This window comes from Felis catus, chromosome C2 (assembly GCF_018350175.1).
Source record: "Felis catus isolate Fca126 chromosome C2, F.catus_Fca126_mat1.0, whole genome shotgun sequence".
Taxonomy (NCBI): domain Eukaryota; kingdom Metazoa; phylum Chordata; class Mammalia; order Carnivora; family Felidae; genus Felis; species Felis catus.
The window spans coordinates 129,177,676-129,200,067 of NC_058376.1; the positions used below are offsets into that span (position 1 = coordinate 129,177,676).

At 38.9% G+C, this 22,392-nt stretch overlaps 1 protein-coding gene across 6 annotated transcripts in view; it reads right to left on the bottom strand.

Moving 5' to 3' along the window:
• The window catches only part of TMEM108 (transmembrane protein 108), a 366,501-nt gene that overhangs the window by 63,626 nt on the left and 280,483 nt on the right, over window positions 1-22,392 (bottom strand). For 2 of the 6 annotated variants that reach the window (XM_019810691.3, XM_045037583.1), the window contains one exon: window positions 16,569-16,647. The exons of the other annotated variants lie outside the window; for them this stretch is intronic. In XM_019810691.3, the coding sequence (XP_019666250.2) occupies window positions 16,569-16,617 (49 nt within the window). In that variant the 5' untranslated portion in view covers window positions 16,618-16,647. Of the gene's footprint in view, window positions 1-16,568; window positions 16,648-22,392 lie in introns of those variants that run through there. 6 annotated transcript variants of the gene reach the window in all.

Genomic DNA, 22,392 nt, shown 5'->3' on the forward strand with positions numbered 1-22,392 from the left:
CCACTGCTCTCTGAAGGTGGACCGACCCTGCAGCCATATGATAGTTCCACAGCAGGAGGTGTAAGAGGGTAGGATGAGGTTAGGAAAAATCCACTTCTGCTATCTGCCTGCAAATGACTGATAACATTGTTCTCACCCTGATTGGGTAGAAACAACTGAAGAGTCCCTCTGTTTCTCACAGGGTGATAGGGAAAACACCCTGCTGAACCAGGCTGAGGACTCCAGACAGTAAGCAGTTCAGTGAGAGCTCACACAGTGGTGATAACTGTAAAAAAAAAGGAAGACTGATCAAATTATGGGGACTTTCTCTTATCCCTACCAGACTTTCAATTATAGGTGACAGGCTTAAAGTTCTTTCCAACATCCTTTTATTTCCTTGTGGTCGGATGGTCATTACCTTATCTTACATTCAGGCACAAATGATGAATCCCCTAGTAGGTGCACACCACTGCCCAAAACAGTTCCTTTTGACTTTGGGAAGGATGTTTAGGGTTTATGCTAAAATTCAAAATGACAAAGAGAGGAGCTCCCTATTTGAGAAAGCACACATCTAACTTCAGTTCTGAATGTAGTCCCAACCCCCTTGGACTAGTAGCTCTCCTATATATCAACTCAAGACACTGGCATGAGATCAGAGACAGATTAATGAAACTAAATAGAAATCCCCAAAAAGATGATAAATCAGTCTGAAAAGGTGGTATTGGGAAAGAAGAAAAAGTAGTTTTCAACAAATGGTTAAACACTTGGAAAAAATGTGTCTATTTGTGTATTTCACTTTATACTCTTATGTCAGCCTTTCTCTTGACTTTCCTTCTTCCTTCACTGAGCCCTGATACTCTTCTTTTCAATTTTTTTGTGTGGCTTTTCTCTTGCCTTTGCTTGTCCTGACCGGCTTTTGAATCATTTTGACCTTCACACCAAAGACATCTACAGAAATGGGCCTTGCTTCCGGTCTTTTCTTTCAGAAGAGTGGGATCCCTGCCCCTGAGCCTCTGCAGCCTTGAACTTCTGAGATGAAATAACAAGACAGGGACAGGGAAAGAGAAAGTATAAATGCTCACCCCAACCAAAATGACCTTGACACCACTCTGGAGAGGCAGCACCTCTTCAAACACTTCAAGGGAAGCAACAGTCCTTGGACCTTTCTGCCCATGGACATTTGCCATGGGGACTCTTACCACTATTTAAGGTTCACCTGGTATCAGTAAGAAGCTGGGCATGCAGAGCTGTGACTTGAGGGTAGCCTGGGTAAAGTGAGTCCTAACAAGCAGCCAGGCCCTGGGTGGTCACCTCATTCAGACAGCTGATTTGGATAACTGGCATTTTCATACTTCCGTCTTCATAATAACTTTGGTACCATGATGTCCACGCTACAGAACTGAATCAACCAAGAAGACATTTTAACATGGTCTAAAAATGTGGTTTGCTTCCAAGAAGCCCCAGGGCTCTGACAGTATCAATTGGAGTTATTTTTCCTCTTGACTCTTGGCACTAGTGTAAGTCATGTATTATAAAAACAAATTCCTTTCTCTGAGTAACTCATTTTCCTTCTGAGTAGGGACATTGATAGGCTAGTTGGCACCTTTGCACAAAGTAGACAAAGCCACCTTTCCTTTGGGCAAAGAGTCTCACACTCAGGTGCACATCCTCAGGAGTCCAACCAATGCCTTTGTCCAATGAAAACCTGGTGATTTGTTTCTGAGGCACCCACATACCAGAGAGACATCTAGTTAAACTGAATCATTCAGTGAGCATCAAGAGAGTATCTGAGGATGGTGGGAAACTAATACTACCCAACTGTAAGCTGGGCACTTGAATGTCTTCTGTCATTAAATCCTCTTAGTGGGCATTATTATTGCTATTTCACAGATAAGGAGGTTAAAACATTTGCCAAAAGCTCTACAGTTAGTAAGCAATGCAGTCAGAATTTGAACCCAGGACTCTCTGATCCCAAGTCCACATTTGTCCTACCTCATTATGCTGGCAACACAAAAAAGCACAAGGTATGGTTCTTCCATTCAAGGGGCACAGACCAGTGGAAGAAAGAGATGATCTAGAAAAATGCCTGTCTTGCTATAGAGACCATTTCTTCTCCTGATTCATTTTGCTGCATCTTAATTGACCAGTGCATTTAAGAGCCCAGATTCTTGGGAGGGATCTTTAGGGTTTATGCTTTTCCATTAGGTTTATGCTTTTCTATTTCAACTCCTTCAGGTTCAGCAAGGTAAAGGGTTTTGCTCAATATTATGCAGCCACTAAAGGGTAAGGCCAAACTTCTAATGAAAGGCCAAGATCACCTTCTTTTCATTGTATCACAATGCCTCCTGGTATCCTTGGGTGAGATGGTCTATGGGGCTGCCTGCATAAAAGCTGCAGACCCCAGAAAGGAAAGTCTACCATGGGTAGGAAGTCCAATGCCTAGGCCAGTTCTATAAGACCAAAGCAACAATAGGCAGTGGCATACGTTCTTTGACCATTAGATTTGGTCCTTGTCCCCAGTCTAATAGAGGAGATAGCACCTAAGAAAGTGGCAGGTAGTCAGTGCAACCAACTCCACATTCGCTATCCCAGGCTGTTTGGTTTGGTTCTAGTTTTTATTTTGGAAAACTTTAAGCATATATAAAACTGAGAGAAAAGTATAAAAAGATCTATGACTCAGGTATAATAGTGATTAACATATGGTCAATCTTGTTTATTTGTACTCCCTCCAATGCATTATTCTGAAGTCAATCCTAAACATCAGATCACTTCCTCTGGAAATATGTTAAGTATGGACCTCTAAAATAACTCTTTTTAAAAAACAGAGCCACAATATTATTGTCACACTTAAAAAAATAATTCTTTAGTATCAAACACCCTGTTAGTATTCAAGTTCTTGAATGTATTTCATATATTAATTTTAAATAGTTTGTTCAAGTGAGGATCCGAATAAGGCCTAACCACTGAAACTGGCTGTCTCTTAAATCACTTCTAATCTAGAAGTAATTTCTCATGCTATTTCTCTTTTTCTTGCAGTTTGTTTCCTGAAGAAATCAGGTAATTTGTCCTGTATAGTGTCTAGTATCTCACATTTTGGGTTTTGTTGAGAGCATCTCTATCTGGGAAAGATGTTTAAGGTAAAGAATAAGGCACTTATAAGAATGTGGCCAGGTGCAGTGGAGATTATAGATTCTGGAATCAGAGAAATCTGGGTTTAAATCCTTGAACTGCAACTAACTATTTGCATTTGAGCAAGTTACTTAATGTTTATTTTTTAATTTCCTAACCTATAAAATGGGCTTGAAAAATGACACGTTCTTGCAGGTGGTGAATTCTAAGAAAAAATGTGAAAGAGACAATTATAAAAGTCTGTAAGATCCTCAAGATGTAACCAGTTACCCCTGTTTTTCTCCTCCCATAAACTATCACAGGAGTGGAAAGCACCAGTGGTGACTTCTCAGAGCATTTGCCCCAAGGCAGGAGCCTCCCTCTGGACAATCTACCTAAGAATCACTGTCTAAGGTTGAAATTCAATCTGTTTCTTACTTTCCCTTCTGTTATCTATCAAAGCATCACCGTTGAGCTGTTCATGATGAAGATCACAGTCTAACTGCTTTACGTGATAGGTGGAGAAACAGTGATCAGAATGAAAAGACTTGCTGGAACCTTCTGCCTCCCACTCTGAAAACAAGTTCTTCCCTTTCCAAGCTGAAGCACCATCCTTCCCTGTTCTGGCTTCAGATTTCCTCATTGCATATACCTCCAGTTCATATATCATATATTTTGCTTATTTATTCCTGTTTTATTAGTCTTTCCCCACTAGAACATCAGCATCACGAGGTCAGGGACTTGATCTATTTTGCTTGCTGCTGTGTTCCTAACTCCTAGAATGTGTCTGGCACATAGAAGGCCTTCAATTCATATCTGGTATGATTGAACCACGTTGCAAGAAGCCTTTTCAGTTGTCACTTGGGGCATCCACACCAAATAACATCTTTAACCAAGATGACATTGAAGGTTACAAATAATTACTATTTGTTAATGCTCTTCAGATTTCTATCCTGCTTATTTTCATTTGGTTTGGTGTTTATGTTCCTGCCTATAATTTGTTTTGTTTCCAATCTGTTATTCACTAAGCCATCTGGGCAATCTGTAAATCCATTACCGACAATTTGGAGAATCTAATTTCTTATAAAAATCCTATTATTGATATCTGCCAAGATCTTTAAGATTTGGCAAAAATCTTCCCATTCCTCCTGCTGAGATAAAGTTCACTGTTTCCTTAGTAAAGGTGGTAGAGTTCAGCATTTTTAACAAGAGCATGTCAAGCATCTTGTGTCAAGGGAATAGTATATATTTTTTAAAAGCCATTCATTACAGCGATATGGTAACAGCAATGCATATCTTCCTTGGGGATAGGAAACCCTTTCAATTTCCCTATTGTCAGAGTTAGATGGGCATAGTTGGGTTGTGTAAACACAGAGAATGTCTGTCAGTCTGCGAATTTGGATTGAAAAGCATTCAATGACTCACAATGGCATAGCTGTAGTTCACATCTGACTAAATCCTCACTCTGACCAGCTCAAAGGGGTTTACAAACCATTCCATCCAGCCCACAATGGCATTTTTGGTGGCACCCCTTTTTCCACACATGGAACTTTCTCCACCCACAACTTGATCTCTGTGGGCCTTAGCTCCCTGGGCTCTGTCTTTTGGCTTGCTATCCAGCTTTTTCTGCTCTATGCCAACTCACCTGGAAAGTCTTCTAGCTTTTGATTTGCATCTCCCAAGACTGGTTTTTAGATTTGCCATAAACTAAGGGCCACATATGCCCATCTTGGGTCTTATTCAGGTCCTTGGGGACTTTGTCAGCTGGGCCCTGTTTGGGTAATAGGAGGAATCTGGTACTTTGACTCATTCTTAAGACATTCCAGAGGCATCCATAAGGTTTATCCACAAAGAAAACATGTTCACACCTGTTATTATACCCGCACCCATCCTTGTAATGGCAAGGTCCTCAGTTTCCAAGGTTCAGAACTCTACTTGTTTAACGGACTCAGCTATCCAGGTGTCCCAGAACTCTACTTGTTGAATAGCAGGCATAGTAGCTGTACTCTCACAGAGCAGATTCTCACTGGGATGGAAAGAAATCTGGCAACCACACGGCTCCCTAAATGATGATGTTAGAGATCAATTGTATACCTTTACAACTGGTGCCCAATGAGTACCAATTTTCTTTTAAAAATATTTTTAAAAATGAGCTTTCTACTATTTCTATTGTAAAGTACATTCTTTTTTTTTTAAATGTTTATTTTTGACAGAGAAAGAGAGAGCATGTGAGTGAGTGGGGGAGGGGCAGAGAGAGAGGGAGGCAGAGAATCTGAAGCAGGCTCAGCACAGAGCCTGATGCAGGGCTTGAACTCATGAAACCTGAGATCATGACCTGAACTTAAGTTGGATGCTCAACCAACTGAGCCACCAGGCACCCATAAAAGACATTCTTACAAAGATGGAGGAATACTTACAGACAGAAAGAGAACCAAACTGAACACCCACTATCTTACCACTCGAAAGGAATCACTCAACCCTTTGGTACATTTCTTCCAGTCTTTTTTTTTTTTTTTTTTTTTAAAGAAAAATGAGGAGCTCATTTGTTTCTTTTTAAAGTCCTTTTATCCCCTTCCCTCATATATGCATTTCCTTTTATTCTCCCTGTTTTGCATGATTAATGAAATATCTAATGAAACAGGAACTCCAGAACAGTTGATTATTGGAAACAATGTTTGCCTTTTTATTATTCTCTCATTCTTTTTTGTCATTTGTACATGTTTCAGGAAAAGCTGCAGGGCTTTCAGTTGTCTCTGGATCTTACTAGTAAGGAGGTCTACTTTGAGAATAGGTGCTAGCTAAACTGCAGACTATGCACATATGCTTTCTCTCTCTTCGTAACTGAATAATGCCAGTGTTCATTCAATTATGTATGAAAATGATTTTGCAAAAAGGTGCTTCTATAGTGTCCACTGTCAAAGTTGGGTCAAATTTAATTTTCATTCCCTAGCGATCTGAAGTTACAAAATCCAACTATCAGATATTTCTTTGGTCTTCATTTCTGAGGGGGACCTAGCTCTCTACATTTGCTATTGGGCTTGGTAGAACTAACACGTCAGTGAGATTTCCTCCTGTGGTAGCTGGGAGCCTGGAAGGGGCATGGGAAGTGGGGGTTGTGTTGTTCCTGCCCCCATCTTGACTGGTTCCTCATTAAATCTGTGTCTGGTGGCTATCACACATCTAAGCTCTGGTAAGCCTGGGGGCTGGGGTGAGGGGCTAAGCAGTTTTGTGGCTACACAATCTGGTCCAGTCCTTATTCCATACAACCAGGTGAGGTCATCAGGCTTTCTATGCTTTCAAACCATTTAATGTGATACAATGCTCAAAAGACTGGAGAAGACACCCTCCCTACAGACCTGAAACAGGACTTTAAAACTTAGAGTGGCTTCTCTTTGTCTTGGATCCTGCATCAATTACTATGTGACATAGGCAAGTCATTAAATTTTTCTTCATCCATCAAAACAGGATATTAATCTGCCTTTATCTTCTTCCATAGGATATTAGGATGACGATGATACTTGTATTAAGTACTTCCTGTGTTCCAGGTATTGTTCTAAGCACTTGATCAAAATTATCTCAGTTTCTATAACCACCTATGAGCAGGGAACCACTATTACCTCCATATTACAGATGAAGAAACTGAGACACCGCAAGATTAAATAACTTTAAGATTATACAGTCAGGAGATGGTGATGCCAAAATTTAAACCAAGGCATTTTGGCTGTATTGCTTCAAAGGAAATATTTCCAAGAGTGCTTTGCAAGAGCAGAGAACTATGTAAAAGAAATTTTTTTAATGTTTATTTTTGACAGAGAGAGACAGAGCTTGAGCAGGGGAGGGGCAGAGAGTGAGGGAGACACAGAATCCAAAGTAGGCTCCAGGCTCTGAGCTGTCAGCACAGAGCCAGATGCGGGGCTTGAACTCACAGACCGCAAGATCATGACCTGAGCCGAAGTCGGATGCCCAACTGACTGAGCCACCCAGGTGCCCCAAGCAGAGAACTATGTAAATCAAAGATGTCACTGTTGGGGTGCCTGGGTGGCTCAGTCAGTTAAGCGTCCAACTTTGGTTCAGGTCATGGTCTCACGGTTCATGAGTTTGAGCCCCGCATTGGGCCCTTTGCTGACAGTTCAGAGCCTGGGGCCTGCTTCAGATTCTGTGTCTCCCTCCCTCTCTCTGTCCCTCCCCGTTAACACTCTGTCTCCCTCTCAAAAATAAATACAAAAATTAAAAAAAAATGTCCATGTTGTCATTATTTCTCACAGATAGATATACTGATAGTAATGAGCTGTGGGGGTTAGGCTGAGCCATTTCTAAAAACTGGGCCATTCCAAATCCTAAACTGATGCTACCTGTCCTTGCCGCATAGACTTTCAGGCAAAGTCTAATTAATCCACTCACTAATCACCAGGACAGATTCCATGCTATAAAGCACCAGAAGATCCCCACCAGCCCTAGATGTCTGTAGGACTAGGTAGAGAAATGGATTTAGTATGCAGGTTACAGCTCTCTGGTGACCTTGGCTGTAATGTATAACTCGGGGATGCTTTACATCTTCAGATGCAAAAGTGACTTTGAGAAAGAGGTTCTCCACGAAGACCAGTTGTATAACCATTCCTTCTCAATGCATGCATGGTCCTAGGAGATCTATCAGTCTGAGAATTGGAAATAGAACTAGAAATTGTGTTCCATCACTGATATCACAGCTAATAATCTGAAAGTGCTTTTGAAAAGTAACCGATCCTCCTATTTGATTGTGCCTTCAATTAGCATCTACATAATTTAATAACAAAGCTGTCATCCTTTCTCATTAGCTGAATGCTGAGATACTGATGAGAGGTGGCACACGCTTTGGATTTGTTACCATCCTTTTTATTTTCCCAAGCTATTAAAAATATTTTTTTTCTCCAAGCATTACTCTTTCCCATAAAGTCTGAGCCATTTCTTTTCTTTTGAGCTGTTCGTTTATCTTGATTTGATGGAATAAAAAAAAAAAACAAAAACCTTAAAAATTCCTACAGGAACACAGCTCTATCCATTTATTCATGAACAGGCATGGCAGGGATCAAATCAGGCAAGTCTTTGACTGGAGATATTAATAGAACAGCGGAAAGGAGTTAATCTTATATTAGATTACAGTGGATAAAAAAACTGTCATATAATTGGTAGTAGCTTTCTCTAATTCGAGTCATCCATGCATTAGGGAAAAGCCTTAAATACACATTAAAAAGGCCCTCACATTCTAATGCCACATTAATGCTCTCTTCACAGGAGGTAGCAATTACTTACAGTGTTGCAAGTAGAGGAACAGCTCCTCTCCGTACCAGGAACACTGAGAAAAATCTAAAAAGCTGGTCTAAAAACAAAGGGGACTTACTAAATGTAAGAGGAAAATGGTAGTTATATAGTGGAGAACCTTGATTGGGTGATGAAAATTAGTGTCAGTGAGAGGCAGATGGACATTAAACATTATGCGCCTCCAGATGTGTAGCTCTGAGTACATGCCATCACCTAAGTGGCATTCCAGTTTGGAAAACACAACACGAATGGAATCAGGAGAAAACATCAGGCAAAGAAAAAGCAAAGAACATTTATCTTAAAATGTATTTTAAAATAATTTTTAAGTTATTTTCAAAATTATAAATACATCTTATAAAATTGTGGTTGTTTTTTGAAAATGTATTGTCAAAACGGTCGATATAAAATACAAAGAAAGGCTGCAAGTGGTCCAGATTACAGAAAGAGACATGACAACAGAATGGATTATGTGATTCCAGATTGAATTCTGTTCAGGAGGAAAATATGCTATGAAGCACATTCCAATTGGTGAAACTAGAATGTGGATAATTGATGATCAGAGGAAAGTGTTGTACAATTAAATCTAGTGAAGCTGGTGACTTTACTGTGCTTATGCAAGAGAATGTTATCCTTAGGAAATGCGCACTAAAGTATTTAGGGGTGAAAGGCATGATATATGCAATTTATTTTCAAGTGATAAAGAAAATGGACAAAGTGTTAACATTCAATGAATGTGAATAATGGATATATGTGTGTTTTTTGTACTATTGTTACAACTTTTCTGTAAGTTTGAAGTTATTTACAAATAAAAAGTTGTTTTGAAGAGTGATTCTGTTATGTTGGGATGTCAATTATCTGAAAACTGACCTATAAATTTGATACAATTCCTATCAAAATCCTAATAGGTTTTTTAGTAGAAATTGACAAGCTGATCCTATAATTTATATAGAAATACTACGGACCGAGAATGGGCAAAAAATTCTGGAAAAGAAGAACAATGTTGGAATACTTACACTACTTGATTTCAAAACATACTATGAAGTCACAGTAATTAAGACAATGTGGTATAAAAACACTAAATCAAAGGGATATATGCGCCCCTCTGTTTATAGCAGCATTATTTACAATAGCCACAGTATGGAAACAGCCCAAGTGTCATCGACTAATGAGAAGATGTGGTATGTACATACAATAGAGTATTATTTTGCCATAAAAAAGAATGAAACTGTGCCATTTGCAACAAAATGGATGGAGCTAGAGTATAAAGCTAGGTGAAAGAAGTCAAAGACAAAAATAACCATACAATTTCACTCATATGTGGAACTTAAGAAACAAATGAACATAGGGGGAAAAGACAGAGACAAACCAAGAAACAGACTCTTAACTACAGAGAACAAATTGATGGCTACCAGAGGGGAGGGAGGTGCTGGGGGGATGGGTGAATTAGGTGATGTGGAATAAGGAGTGCACTCATGACGAGCACTGGGTGATGTATGGAATTGTAGAATTGCCATATTGCACATGTGAAACTAACATAACACTGTATGTTAACTAATTGAAATTAAAATAGGAAGTTAAAAAAGAAAAAGAAAAAGAAAAAAAAAGACAATGTGGTACTGGCACAAGGACAGGCATTTTCATCAATGGAACAGAACTGAGAGTCCAGAAATAAATCCTTATATTTACATTAAACTGATTTTTGATAAATATATTAAGATAATTTAATGGGAGAGGGGAAAGTATTTTCAACAAATGATGCTGGGACAATTAGATAGTCTCATGCAAAATAATGAAATTAGATACAGTAAACACAAAAATTAACTCAACATGACACACAAACCTAAATGTAAGAGTTAAACTATAAGATTTCTACAAGAAAATATAGGAGAAAAACATTAATGACTTTGGGTTGGGCACAGAGTTCTCAAAAATCATACCAAATATGACCCATCAAATTTAAACACTTTTGTGTGTCAAGAGATACTATTATGAAACTATAAGCCATAGATGAGAAAATACTTGCATAATATAGATTTGATAAAGGCTTATATGTAGAATATATAAAGAACTCTTAAAACTCAATCGTAAGAAAACAACCCAATTTAAAAATGGGCAAAAGATGTGAATGGATCTTTTGAAGACATTTCACTTCTTATGGTAAATAAGTATATGAAAAGATAATTAATAATAGTATTAGTCACTAGAGAAAGACAAATTGAAACCAAAATAAGTATCAGTTCATATCCACTAGAATGGTTATAACAAAAAAGACAACACAAGTATCGGTGATGATATACACAAACTGGAATATTTATACATTGCTAGTGGGAGTGTAAAATGGTAGAGCCACTTTGGAAAATAACTAGGCAGTTTTAAACACAAACTTACCATATTACCCTGCAATTTCTAGACTCTGAAGAATCTACCCAAGAGAAATGAAAATATGTCCACACAAAGACATGCACATGAATGTTCACAGCATCATTATTTTTAACATCCTCCAAACTGGCACAATCCAAATTTCCATCAACTGGTGAATAGATAAAATGTGGCTATCTATACAATGCAGTATTATTCAGCAATTAAAAGGAGTAAAATATTGATACATGCTTGTGATAATTTTATGTGTCAACTTGACTGGGCTAATGGATCCCCAGATAGCTGGTAAAGTATTATTTGTGGATGTGTCACTGAGGGTATTTTTGGAAGAGATTAGCTTTTGAATCAGCCTGAGTAAGGAAGATTATCCTTACCAATTTCCCATGAGCATCATCCAATCCTTTGAAGGCCTGAATAGAACAAAAATGCAGAGGAAAAGCAAATTTATTGTCTGACTGACCTGAAACATCCATCTTCTCCTGTCTTTGGACACTGGCTCCCTTAGTTCTCAGGCTTTTGAACTCACAACAGGACTTACACCATTGGCTCCCCTGGTTCTCAGGCCTTCAGATTTGTCTGGAATTATACCCCCCCCCCTTTTTTTTTGCATCTCCAGCTTACATAACCATGTGAGCAAATCCTTCTTCATAAATCTCTTTCTATAATTGGTTCTGTTTCTTTGAAGAACCCTAATAGAATGCTACAACATGGATGAACCTCAAAAACATTATGCACAGTGAAAAAGCCAGATATAAAAGACTATGTATACTGTACGCTTCCATTTGTAAGAATGTCTAGAAAAGGTAAATTTATAGAGAAAGAAAGCAGATCAGTAGTGCCTAGCATTGGAGGGGAAAGTGAGGTGCTGTAAATGGGCATGAGGAAACTTTCTGGGGTGATAGAAATGCTCTATAAGTGTACTAGGTGATGGCTGTATAACTGCACAAATTTACGAAAATCACTGAACTACATATCTGCAATGGGTGAATTTTATGGTATGTAATATATACCTCGATAAAGCTGTTTAAAAAATCAGGATAGCCAAGTTCAGAAGGAAAGTTTAATATATAAGGCTCTGTCAGACCACTGTTGCATGATTATGGCAGAATCAGGATGTCAAGCAGTGTTTTGAAGATGACCACAGCCCTTTTATGACACATGTAAGAAAGGTAAAGAACCGAGCCAGTTAATCTGTAGCAGGCATTATGGTGGTTGGTTTTCTTACATTGTTCTATTTAATCACCATGACAGCCAGTGAAGTTGGTAATTATCCCCATTTTGCAGGTTTGGGTGCAGAAGATACTGAGATGGCAGAGACATACTAGCATAGCTTAAGGAAGCTCGATCTCACATCATGAGACTCACTGAAAGTAACAGACACCGCACGGCAATGTTGGCTTATGTAGCAAAGTAAAGCTCTGAGCCACAAATAGTTATAAAGTCAGAAACTATATTAACAGAAAGAAATTCCAATTCCCTGCTTGGGCAGAAAGGAAACAGCAACCACATTATTATATAGTCATTTGTTTTTCCAAGAGATTAAAAAAAAAAACCTCTATAAACAAAGTAATCAATTAAAATTGGATTTCCTTGATATTTCATTATATCAGTCAAGTCTTTCAAACTGAACTGTCACATAATTACATGTTTAAAAATCAATCGGGTTAGTAAATTTACAGTATTCAATTTAGGGTTATATGTTATTTTTAATGACTAAGGCTTTCAATGTTTCATTGAGTAATGAATGAATAAATAATGAATAAACAATGACTAGATTCCATCAGTGTTTAACTTCCTTGATGTTAGGAGAGGGATATCAGGAAGTTATTTTCAGAAGTATACTGACTCAGTAAATTCTTATTAAATTATACTAATTTTCTACACAGTGAAATGTTTGTTTTTAATTATTTAAAAATGTTTATTCATTTTTGAGAGACACAGAGAGACAGAGTGCGAGCAGGAGAGGGGCAGACAGAGAGGGAGACACAGAATCTGAAGCAGGTTCTAGGCTCTGAGCTGTCAGCACAGAGCCCGATGCGGGGCTTGAACCCACGAATTGTGAGATCATGACCTGAGCCAAACGCAGGCTCAGATGCTTAAGTGACTGAGCCACCCAGGCGCCCTACACTCAAATGTTTCGGAAAGCACCAAAGAAAGTTGTTTTGGCAAATCTTGATAAAGTTTATTGTCCATGAACTTTGTCACTATTATTGGAACATGTCTTTTGAAAGAATAAAACATGCCCACTAATCCCCGTGAGTGCTATCTGTTCCCTGAGGGGACCCTGACTGACATAGCTGATGTAAGACAGGCAGAATATGTAGCATATACATCCTCCAAAAATGGTGGTTACTATTAAAATATATAGTATTTTAATAAATACTTTTAATAGTATTTATTAAAATACTATTAAAAGTATTTATTAAAATAAAGTGTTTTCAAAATGACATCTCTAATAATATATAAAGTGATTTTTCTTGAGATACTTGTATCACTGTTGGCTTTAAAGAACATCTATTTCTACAATTAAAGTTATATTATAAAATTGAAGATAAGTGTGATGGAAAAATTTCCCAAAGAATGTATCTTTATTATCAAATAGGCCCCTGGTTCTGATTATATTTCCTGGACCACTTCAGTCTCTACTAGCAGAACTTGTCAAGAGTCAGTTAAAAAACAGGGCAGGGAATTATGAGGTCCACTGTCCATCCTCAACCTCACTTTAGATTTCAGGGTCCATCAAGGAGCAAAGAGGAGCATGAGGCTTAATATTACTCTTCTTACTCTTGAGGGCAGGCATGACACATGTGTGGGGGTGTGCCAGGTATACCCAAATGTCATAGGAAAATGCTGACTTGAAGGGTCAATATTACTTGAACATTAGAGTAAAAACACTATAATATTAAATGTAGCTTAGAAAATTCAGAAGATTCATGAAATTTTACTTTTTTAATGAGTGGCTTTGGAATATGTCTCCATTCCAAAAAGGTATAAATGTCTCAACATGTAAAGTTTGGTAAGTGTGTGTGTGTACATGCATGCACGGTGTTATGGTCCCATTAATGTGTCAGTTTTAGTAAGATAATAAGTAGAGAGACACCTGAAACTACACATTTAAGCTTCATGAAAGTGGCAAGATGATCGATTCATTGGATGTAAATCCCTTGCTCCCACTGTACCTCCCTTCCTCAGTCGTTTTACAGCTGAGAACAGAGACGCAGTGAAGTTCTTGGGGTCATCCATCACAGCAGAGGCAGGGAACCAGGTCTCCTGCCCCATGGTAGGTGGGTAGGTACACTCACAGTCGTGCCTCAGTTGTGCCCATGCTATGTGCAAATCAAGACACCAAAGGGCAACAAGAAAGAGTAGATAATATAAAGCTTAAAATATAGTTTCACCATATTTTGTTTGTGTATTTGTGCTGGGTTTTGAATATTAGGAATATGGACCCAAATGCAGTGAAAATGGTGGTTAGTCAGTGCAGGCTTGCAGACACTATGCAACTGAAAATAACTGTGCTAAATGCTATTACTTGCCTTTCCCCCTAATCCCATCACAATCATTGCTTTTATCTCCTAAATATGTATTGTTAAGAGTCCCCCAACGTAATTATTAACAAGTGAGCCAGCAGTACTTGTAAACCATTTTAAAAACACAATAGGCTCTGCAAATGTTTATTCTCGTTAATGAAACTAATCAACAATGGCATAATATAGTATTCCCAGATAATGCTTTTTAGCAATGCTCACTGTGAGTGATAGGAAATGACATAGTTAATGCCTGAACTCTGGTTAAACCTGGCAAGTGAGCTGGGAAAAAAAATACATTTTCCACTTTTCTGTGTTGAGACAATCAAAATGATCAAATACGAGTCTTGTACTAGTTGGAATTATCCTTTTAAGCCTGTGTCTTGTGGACTATATGCTGGTATTGCATAAAATATTTCAATGGTTTTTAGGTACTAGGTGCAAATCTTGAAAGAATGGCTTTTCTGGAGGCACACTGCTTGGCATTAGAACTGAATGTAGGCTTGCTTTTGTGTACTTGGGTATTAAAGGGACAGGGAACAGGAGATCTTCCTAATGTTGTTCTTTAAGGTTTCTTACATGCTCTGGGAAAACCAACCCCTAAAACACAGAAACCTCTTATGTTACAAAACAGACAACAGATCCTTTGCTTGTATATGTGTATTGGCTCTGTATTAACTATATTTTCTTATTTTCTGTATTCTGTGGCATTTGCAGATCTGAGGACGGAATGCCCCTCCTCGGATTAGCTAATTCTTAGATACAGTAAACTTGCCTGTGAGTCTGCCTTCGATATTCAGACCAAGCAATTGTGAGTCTGTACCCCCACTTACCTTTTATCAGGTCCTTACAGTACAGAACACTATCCCTCTGCCCCAATCATGCCCCAGGGTCAGGTACTGAGCAACTAGGAACCACCCCTACAGGCCACAGCCCAAATTATTTAAAAAAAAATATTTTTAACGTTTATTTATTATTAAGAGACAGAGAGACACAGAGCGTGAGCAGGGGAGGGGTAGAGAAAGGGGGAGACACAGAATCCGAAGCAGGCTCCAGGCTCTGAGCTGTCAGCACAGAGCCCAATGCGGGGCTCTAACTCACAAACTGCAAGATCATGACCTGAGCCGAAGTCAGTCGCTTAACCAACTGAGCCACCCAGGCACCCCCACTCAAATTATTGAAACTAGCCAATCCTAAACTTGTCTAAACTGCTTACCCTGCCTCGCCTAGTCTTTCCCATGAAAACCACAAAAAAGTCACTCACCCATGTTTCCCCTTGCTCTGTCTCCTGACTGACCCTGGTGCTTCCCTGTGTGGCTTGCTGTGCCCCTTGTTTGTAGGGATCTGTGAGTATAAACTTCTTCCTTCGTGACAGTCATTTCCATGTCTGTGTATCTTACTGGACCTGATTAAAATCCTGGGTACATTTTAAAACAGAGTCCCTTACCCAATTCTTTTCAGAGTTAGCAAACAAGGGTAGGGGTGGTAAATGTGCTCTTCTGGACACATTTCCAATTTCCTTCTTTGCCTGGGATTCCATTGCTCTAGGACTGGCTACAGGTTGCCAGGCAACAGTATCAGGTATGCGGCATATAGCTCCTGGACATTAGTCACTCTCTTTTAGGTCTTATTTACTTAGGTGTTAACGTTCTAAAAATGTCATCAGGACCAACCTCTTCCCCCTCCTCCACCCCTGTAAAAACCCCTCCCACATTCGTTATCTTTTGAACACTTTTGAGGTTTTCAATAGCTTGATACAGTGAGATACCGAGCAAGGAAAGGCATGGGCCTGTGAGGTAGCCTATGGATTCTGTGACATTGACACATTTTACTCAGGCTCACGGGCTCATTGTAATTTCCCAGAAACTTAGGGTGAAAAATCAACTATTCCTGTTTTCCTCTCATTTTAACATTCTACTTTTCTTATTTCTGGTTTTCACATTTGTCACTTCTATATGATAGAGAGACCATCAATAAAATATGCAAATGGGATATGATAATTATATTTGTAACTGGGGAGAATGGGAACAGATGTATAATTGTTAACACTGGAACGGTCCAGGAGAAGAGTGTATATGTCAGGTTGAAGATGTACATTGGCCTAGGGGAATGGGAACCATTTTCAGTTTTTGTTATTTATGGTATCATCCTAGGCAAAGAAGAACTATGGGCCTGAGACACAAATGAGAAAAAGAAAAGAAATGTCCTATGATCCACTAAGACCTCTGGTGGTTTTAGTCTATATCATGCAAAAACCTTAAACATAAGTTGACTGACCTGGTGGTGGGTCTAGGGGTGGAGTGAGGCATAATTTCCATGAGTTCATCCACTTCAAGCCATCCCCTAAACAGATGTACTGCAGAAGGAAACAGCTGTACTCACTATGCGAATGTAGCTTCAAGGCAAGTCCCCTCAGCACCTCTTTCCAAAAAGATTGCCAACTCCATCTCCATCTATGCAGAAATTCTAGAGAACCAGGCTTGATCTTTAAATCAACTTCTGTCTACAGGAGGTCAAAACAGCCATATTTAAGAAGAAAGACTAAACTCACCAACTGGTTGGTTAATCCATTTGCTGCTGAAGAGTTATCCCACTTTTGTTTCCCTCACTGAAACAAAGACAATTTGTTTCTCTTGCTTGGAGAGTAGCTTTATGGCTACCTGGTCACCCATGAGGCATTGAGTAACACCAGGCTGCAGAACATGATCTAATATCTGAAGCCTTTACTTTCACTAAACTGCAAGTTTAATAATTTCCCTTTATTGTTCCTAGATTACACTGGCCATGAATCAAGACCTAATAGCCTTGCAAGAAAGTATTCTTTCTCTTCACAGTTCAGATTACCCCAATGGGAATTTATGTAGGGCTGTGTCCTCTGTCAACTCAAAACAGGGAGTGGAGTAGGAAGCTCTTCTGGAAACCTATTCTAAACAATCCAAAAGAAGATCATTCTTTGTTTATGAAGAAGCCATAAACAACAGTATTATTGTTTGCAGTTATTTATAACTACAAGCAGCTTAAATGTTAAACAGTATAAAAGTAGTCATATAAAATGTGAGAAATGCATAGTGGTCATAAGCACAGATGAGCTTATGCCTATCTCTACTGCTCACTCACTGTGTGAGTGAGTGGGCAGGTTATCTAACGTCTCTGAGCCTCAATTTCCTCATCTATTACACGAGAATAATAGAGTTGTTAGAAGTGTGAAAGGAGTTTATATTTATCAATATTATGAGGATGAATTAATATTTGTCATAATATTTATGTACCTGGTACATGGGAACACTATGTAAGTATTTGATAAAGTTGTAATTTTCCAGATGGAGAAGTTTGCAGTTTTTTCAAAGATCATTATCAAGACTCTACAGTGATGAGGAAAATAGAAAAGTAGAAAATAGAAAATAGAAAATAGAAAAGTAGATCATTATCAAGACTCTACAGTGATGAGGATAATAGAAAAGGTCCCATGAAAATTGTAAATGCTCTATGTAAAATATGAATATGGAAATTCATCAAGAAACTACATAAAATGGAGACAGTTGTATTGTGATTGAGGAGATCTGTTTTCTAGACATTTTGTATAGCTTTTGTAAGTTTTAGGGAGTCTTGACAAGGTTTACTAAGGAGTGATGGGATAGACAGAGGGGGACATTCTTCTTGAGCCTCTGGTTCTTCTGGCAGAGTAGGAGGAGTTGTCTGCTGTACCTAGAATTAATGGAAACCTACTCATAAGAATATCTCCAAGAGGAAGATAAATGGGGTTAGAGGTTTCAGTAGCCAGGAACAGAGAAGAGGGACTAAAGCCAGGGGGCTGGCACTTCCTTTCTACCTACCTCTGACTCACTAGTGGGGTGGTCCAGGGGGGAGGGGTGGAGCTTTGAGCATCTTTGCAGGTTAGATGGATAAAGACATCAAAGAGATCAAAACATTTGAGACTTACAAGGTGGGGATAAAAAACTTTCATTAGTGAGGGATGTGCCACAGTTGGTGAAATAACTCTGACAACAGAAAGATATTAACACGCACATCAAACATCCTTCTCTCGCCTCCTGTGATCTTGATATCTTATCAGACTTTACCAGAAGGGCAGCTTCCCCAGGATAAAGTAACATGGATGTAACAGTCATGCCTTAGATGTTCATTCCAACTCTTTTTTTTTTCCCTTCCTTCTCATAAGCAAAGATTCTCAAGCCTAGAAAGAAACCTTAGAGATTGCCACAGCCAGTGGCTCTCAGGGTTGGCCCATGGCCTATAAAAGGTCCATGGTCTTTAAGAAGTAGCAGCTCTGGGGTGGGGCCAGGATTCTTCATTTTTTTTTTAAAGTTTATTTATTTTGAGAGAGAGAGAGAGAAATAGAAGCACGAGTGGGGGAGGGACAGAGAGAGAGAGGAAGAGAGAGAATCTCAAGCAGGCTCCACACTGCCAGTGCAGAGCCCAACATGGGGCTTGATCCCACCAACCATGAGATCATGACCTAAGCTGAAATCAAGAGTTGGAGGCATAACAGACTAACTCACCCAGGCACCCCCAGGATTCTTCATTTTTAATCTCTCTCCGAAAGCAGGTTGAATCCCAGTAATGTGTGTGAATCCTAAATGATCTAGAGTATTTTAGTTATAGGGAATGACTGGCCCAAAGCTTTCCCTTTCTTCTACCTCTTGGTTACTTTCTATTTTCTTCTCCACCTTTACCCTGCTTCTGTCTTCTTCTACCTCTCTCAAAATCCTTCTTTTCTGAGCTGGGACTGGCATTTTAACTACAAAAATGAAAATATCAGTTGGGGGAAGGGAGGCTGACAATGTATTGTGACTAACAAACATACTGGCATTTTTCCAACATGGCCCAATATCCCGACATCTGTCTCATGCAGAGAGAAGTATGCCTAAGCCATGCACACATCTGTCCTGGCAACTACACAGGGACACAAATTAAACACTCTAAATTAAATTCGAATGAGCTATATGCCTAATGAGCATTATTAGTGTGTCTGCATGCATTTAAGAAAAAGCTACTGCTAGCCTGATATCGTTCTGACCCCCCTTTAGAGACCAAAAGGATCTGAGATTCAGCTCAAACTGGGCCTTGTTCTATTGTCTTGATCCGGTATCTGAGGGCTAAGCTTCCCTCTGACCCCCAAGAAAGTGAGGATAGCAGACAATAACAGGAGTCCATCATTCTCACTGGTTTGCATCCTCTTTTTTCTTCCCACCTGATGAGAAAGCTGTTTGCTTAGAATCTATACCTTTGAGTCAGACACACTTTCAGTCCATCTTAGTTTCTGGCAGTTATCCTGATACTCTCCCCATGTTTGTTTGTGACCTTTCTATGCTGGACCTTAGCCTCACTGTCCATCAGTGGCCCCAAACAACCCTCTGTCCTCCTCCAATGGCCCTTGCCACATCAATGGCCTTGGCTCAGGCAGGTGCCTCCTTCAACCTGTCCATCTCCATACAAGAAGTGGGACAGAGATCTGGACAAAGTGAAAATGAAATGCTCAATGAAAATGTTTGATCATTACTTTTTATTTTTTTAGTCTAGCAAATTGGTATTGATAATTTAAAACTTACATGATACTTATTGGTTAGCCTGGCTACTTGATATTTTGAGTTCTGGAAACACATGCAGAAACGTGATTTCTTTGTGCATCAAATTTTTCATGCATTGTGTGTGAAAATATAAATCCCCATGAGAGTTCTAAGCACCCTGCCTCCTGTGTGCATAATTTGTCTTAACAATGTGATGGTTATCTTACATTTAATGAGCTCAAAAAAAATCAAGGGTTTGGGGGGCAGATACTCTGGGATTTAAATCCTGACTTCACTGTTTTGATGGCTTTACAATTTTTTTTTGCCTGCATTTAATATTTAGTAAAATTCTTTTGAAAATTTAAACATGACTAAGAGAAAGCCAAGAAAAAAAAAAGGACTTTTGTTAATGTTTGAACCAGAGTGTTAAGAGTGAATACACCACTTGGACATTAGAAATGTAAGGAGCAACAGGAATAAAAAATAAGACAAGGGAGAATTCTGGAGATAGTCTGGACAAGAGCTCTTCTCAGTCTTAGAACACTCTGTCTTGTTCTTTCACTGTAGTAAGAGGGGTTGTGCCCCTACAGACAGCCCCATTACCCTTTGCTGCCTATAAAATGTTTTTATTCAGGGGCCTTGGTGCACTGTACATCCCACACCATGTGGTTTTCTCTTCTTTAGTGGGCCCAGCTGTACTGCGGGTGTGCTAATCCAATAGCATCCTTTCTATCCTATAGTTCTTTATCCCTCTGTAGGGGGTGAGGCAAAATAGTGTAATCAAGTTGTTCAGCAGCCAGTGGTGGCCCTAACGTTGAACTTATTGCCTCCCTCCTGGTTCTTTCAGTGTCTCCTGGGGATAGGAAGAAAGCTCCTGGGCAAGTCATTGCATACTTGTGCTCTTCATGAGCAAAGTGAGGGGGAGAGTTTTCTAGGTAACAGTAATAATAATGATTAACACTGACACTGGGCTTTATAGTTCATATAATGCTTTCAGGACATTTCATTTCATGCTTACAACTTTCCAGGCGGGTATATGTATTATCACCAACTCCATTACAAATAAGGCAACTGTGGGTCAAGGCATTACCTAATGGGACCAAGATCACAAGGTTACACAATGGCAAGCAGGTATGGAACCAGAGCTCTTGGGGACCACTTCTTCATCCCTCCCCTCTAGAGGAGTTGCTCTCAAGGGCTGCTTCCAGATCCCAAATGCCAGGATTCTCAGGGTACGGGGCACACTGTTTAGTTTTTGCAACAAAAATTTTGGATAACTTATTCCAATCTCCAGACTTGTTTTATGAAACAAACATGAGAAAAGTATTTACAATCTATACGCTAATTTGTGATCTTAGCATCCTAAGTTTTCCCAAATTCATCATTTTCCCATAATTTGTTATAAAAGTATATAATGGGGAATAGCTGAAAACACAGCCTTTAATTAACTTGATAGATAAACCCCAAATGCTTTTGCCACAATCATACTACTAGTGTTGGTGAACTCTGATTTTAGGTAAGGGTCTACACTATTAAGTTGGTGGTTCTGCTCTCATTAGGCTGAAATGGCACATACATTCATTTCTTTAAAAACAATTCCTCAGGAAATAGTAAGGACATATGGATGCTTAGAATCTCATAAATCTTAAATTATCCCAATTGTGAGTCTTTCAACATTATTAAAGGGAATGGGTTGGACCATCACTTCCTGAATTTTACCATCTTTGTAGCAGCCATTTAGTAAAAGCTCATGTGCACCTAATTTTAATTAGCTTCTATCAATTGGGATAGAAGTTTAAAAAATCAAGCAAGCCAATAAGATACATCTCAATATTGCTACATGGGAATTAATAGATTCAACCCTTCTGCAGATAAGAGAATTATCACAGGGGGCAAATGTCCCATCTCCAGAAATAATCTTTATACCAGTATTTAAATTAAATTTTCCAGAAATAATCATATTTGAAGGAAGTAGACAAAATATCCTTAGATGAGTCATCATGTAGTGATGGCTCTGTGACATAACGGTGTGCGTTTCTGTGGTTCTACAATTTCTTTTGGCTTCTCAACTCTAAATTGGATTTCTTTTTTAAGACAACACAAAAAAGGTGGTTTCACTTTTTATTACCACATTCTTCTGAGAAACTCAAAGAATTTTAGAGCCATGTTGCTAACAGCTCAAGATAGCTCTAGGATTGGAAGATTTTTACTGGAGGGTAAAACTTTCTTCCATACGTTTAATATTATCACGTTCTTTCTGCCTAAAGATGCCCTGTATTTTTCTAAAGAGGAGAAATAAAAATACTCATTATCCAAAATAAAGGACTTTTAGTAAATTAAATTCATTCAAGTCACATCAAATAAGGCATAGAGGACTAAACCCTTCAGAGAGTAGAACAGTAATATTCAGACATAAGAAATCCAAGATCTTCTGCATATTAGTCTGGTCTGTTTGCCAAAAGGATGGCAGTGTTCCAATCTGCAGCATCTCCCCTTAGTGCACTGAAGCTGATTTCCATGTTACCAGCTGCTGTTAGAAGTAATTCTAAAATTCAAGTTGACAATTTCTTAGTTCT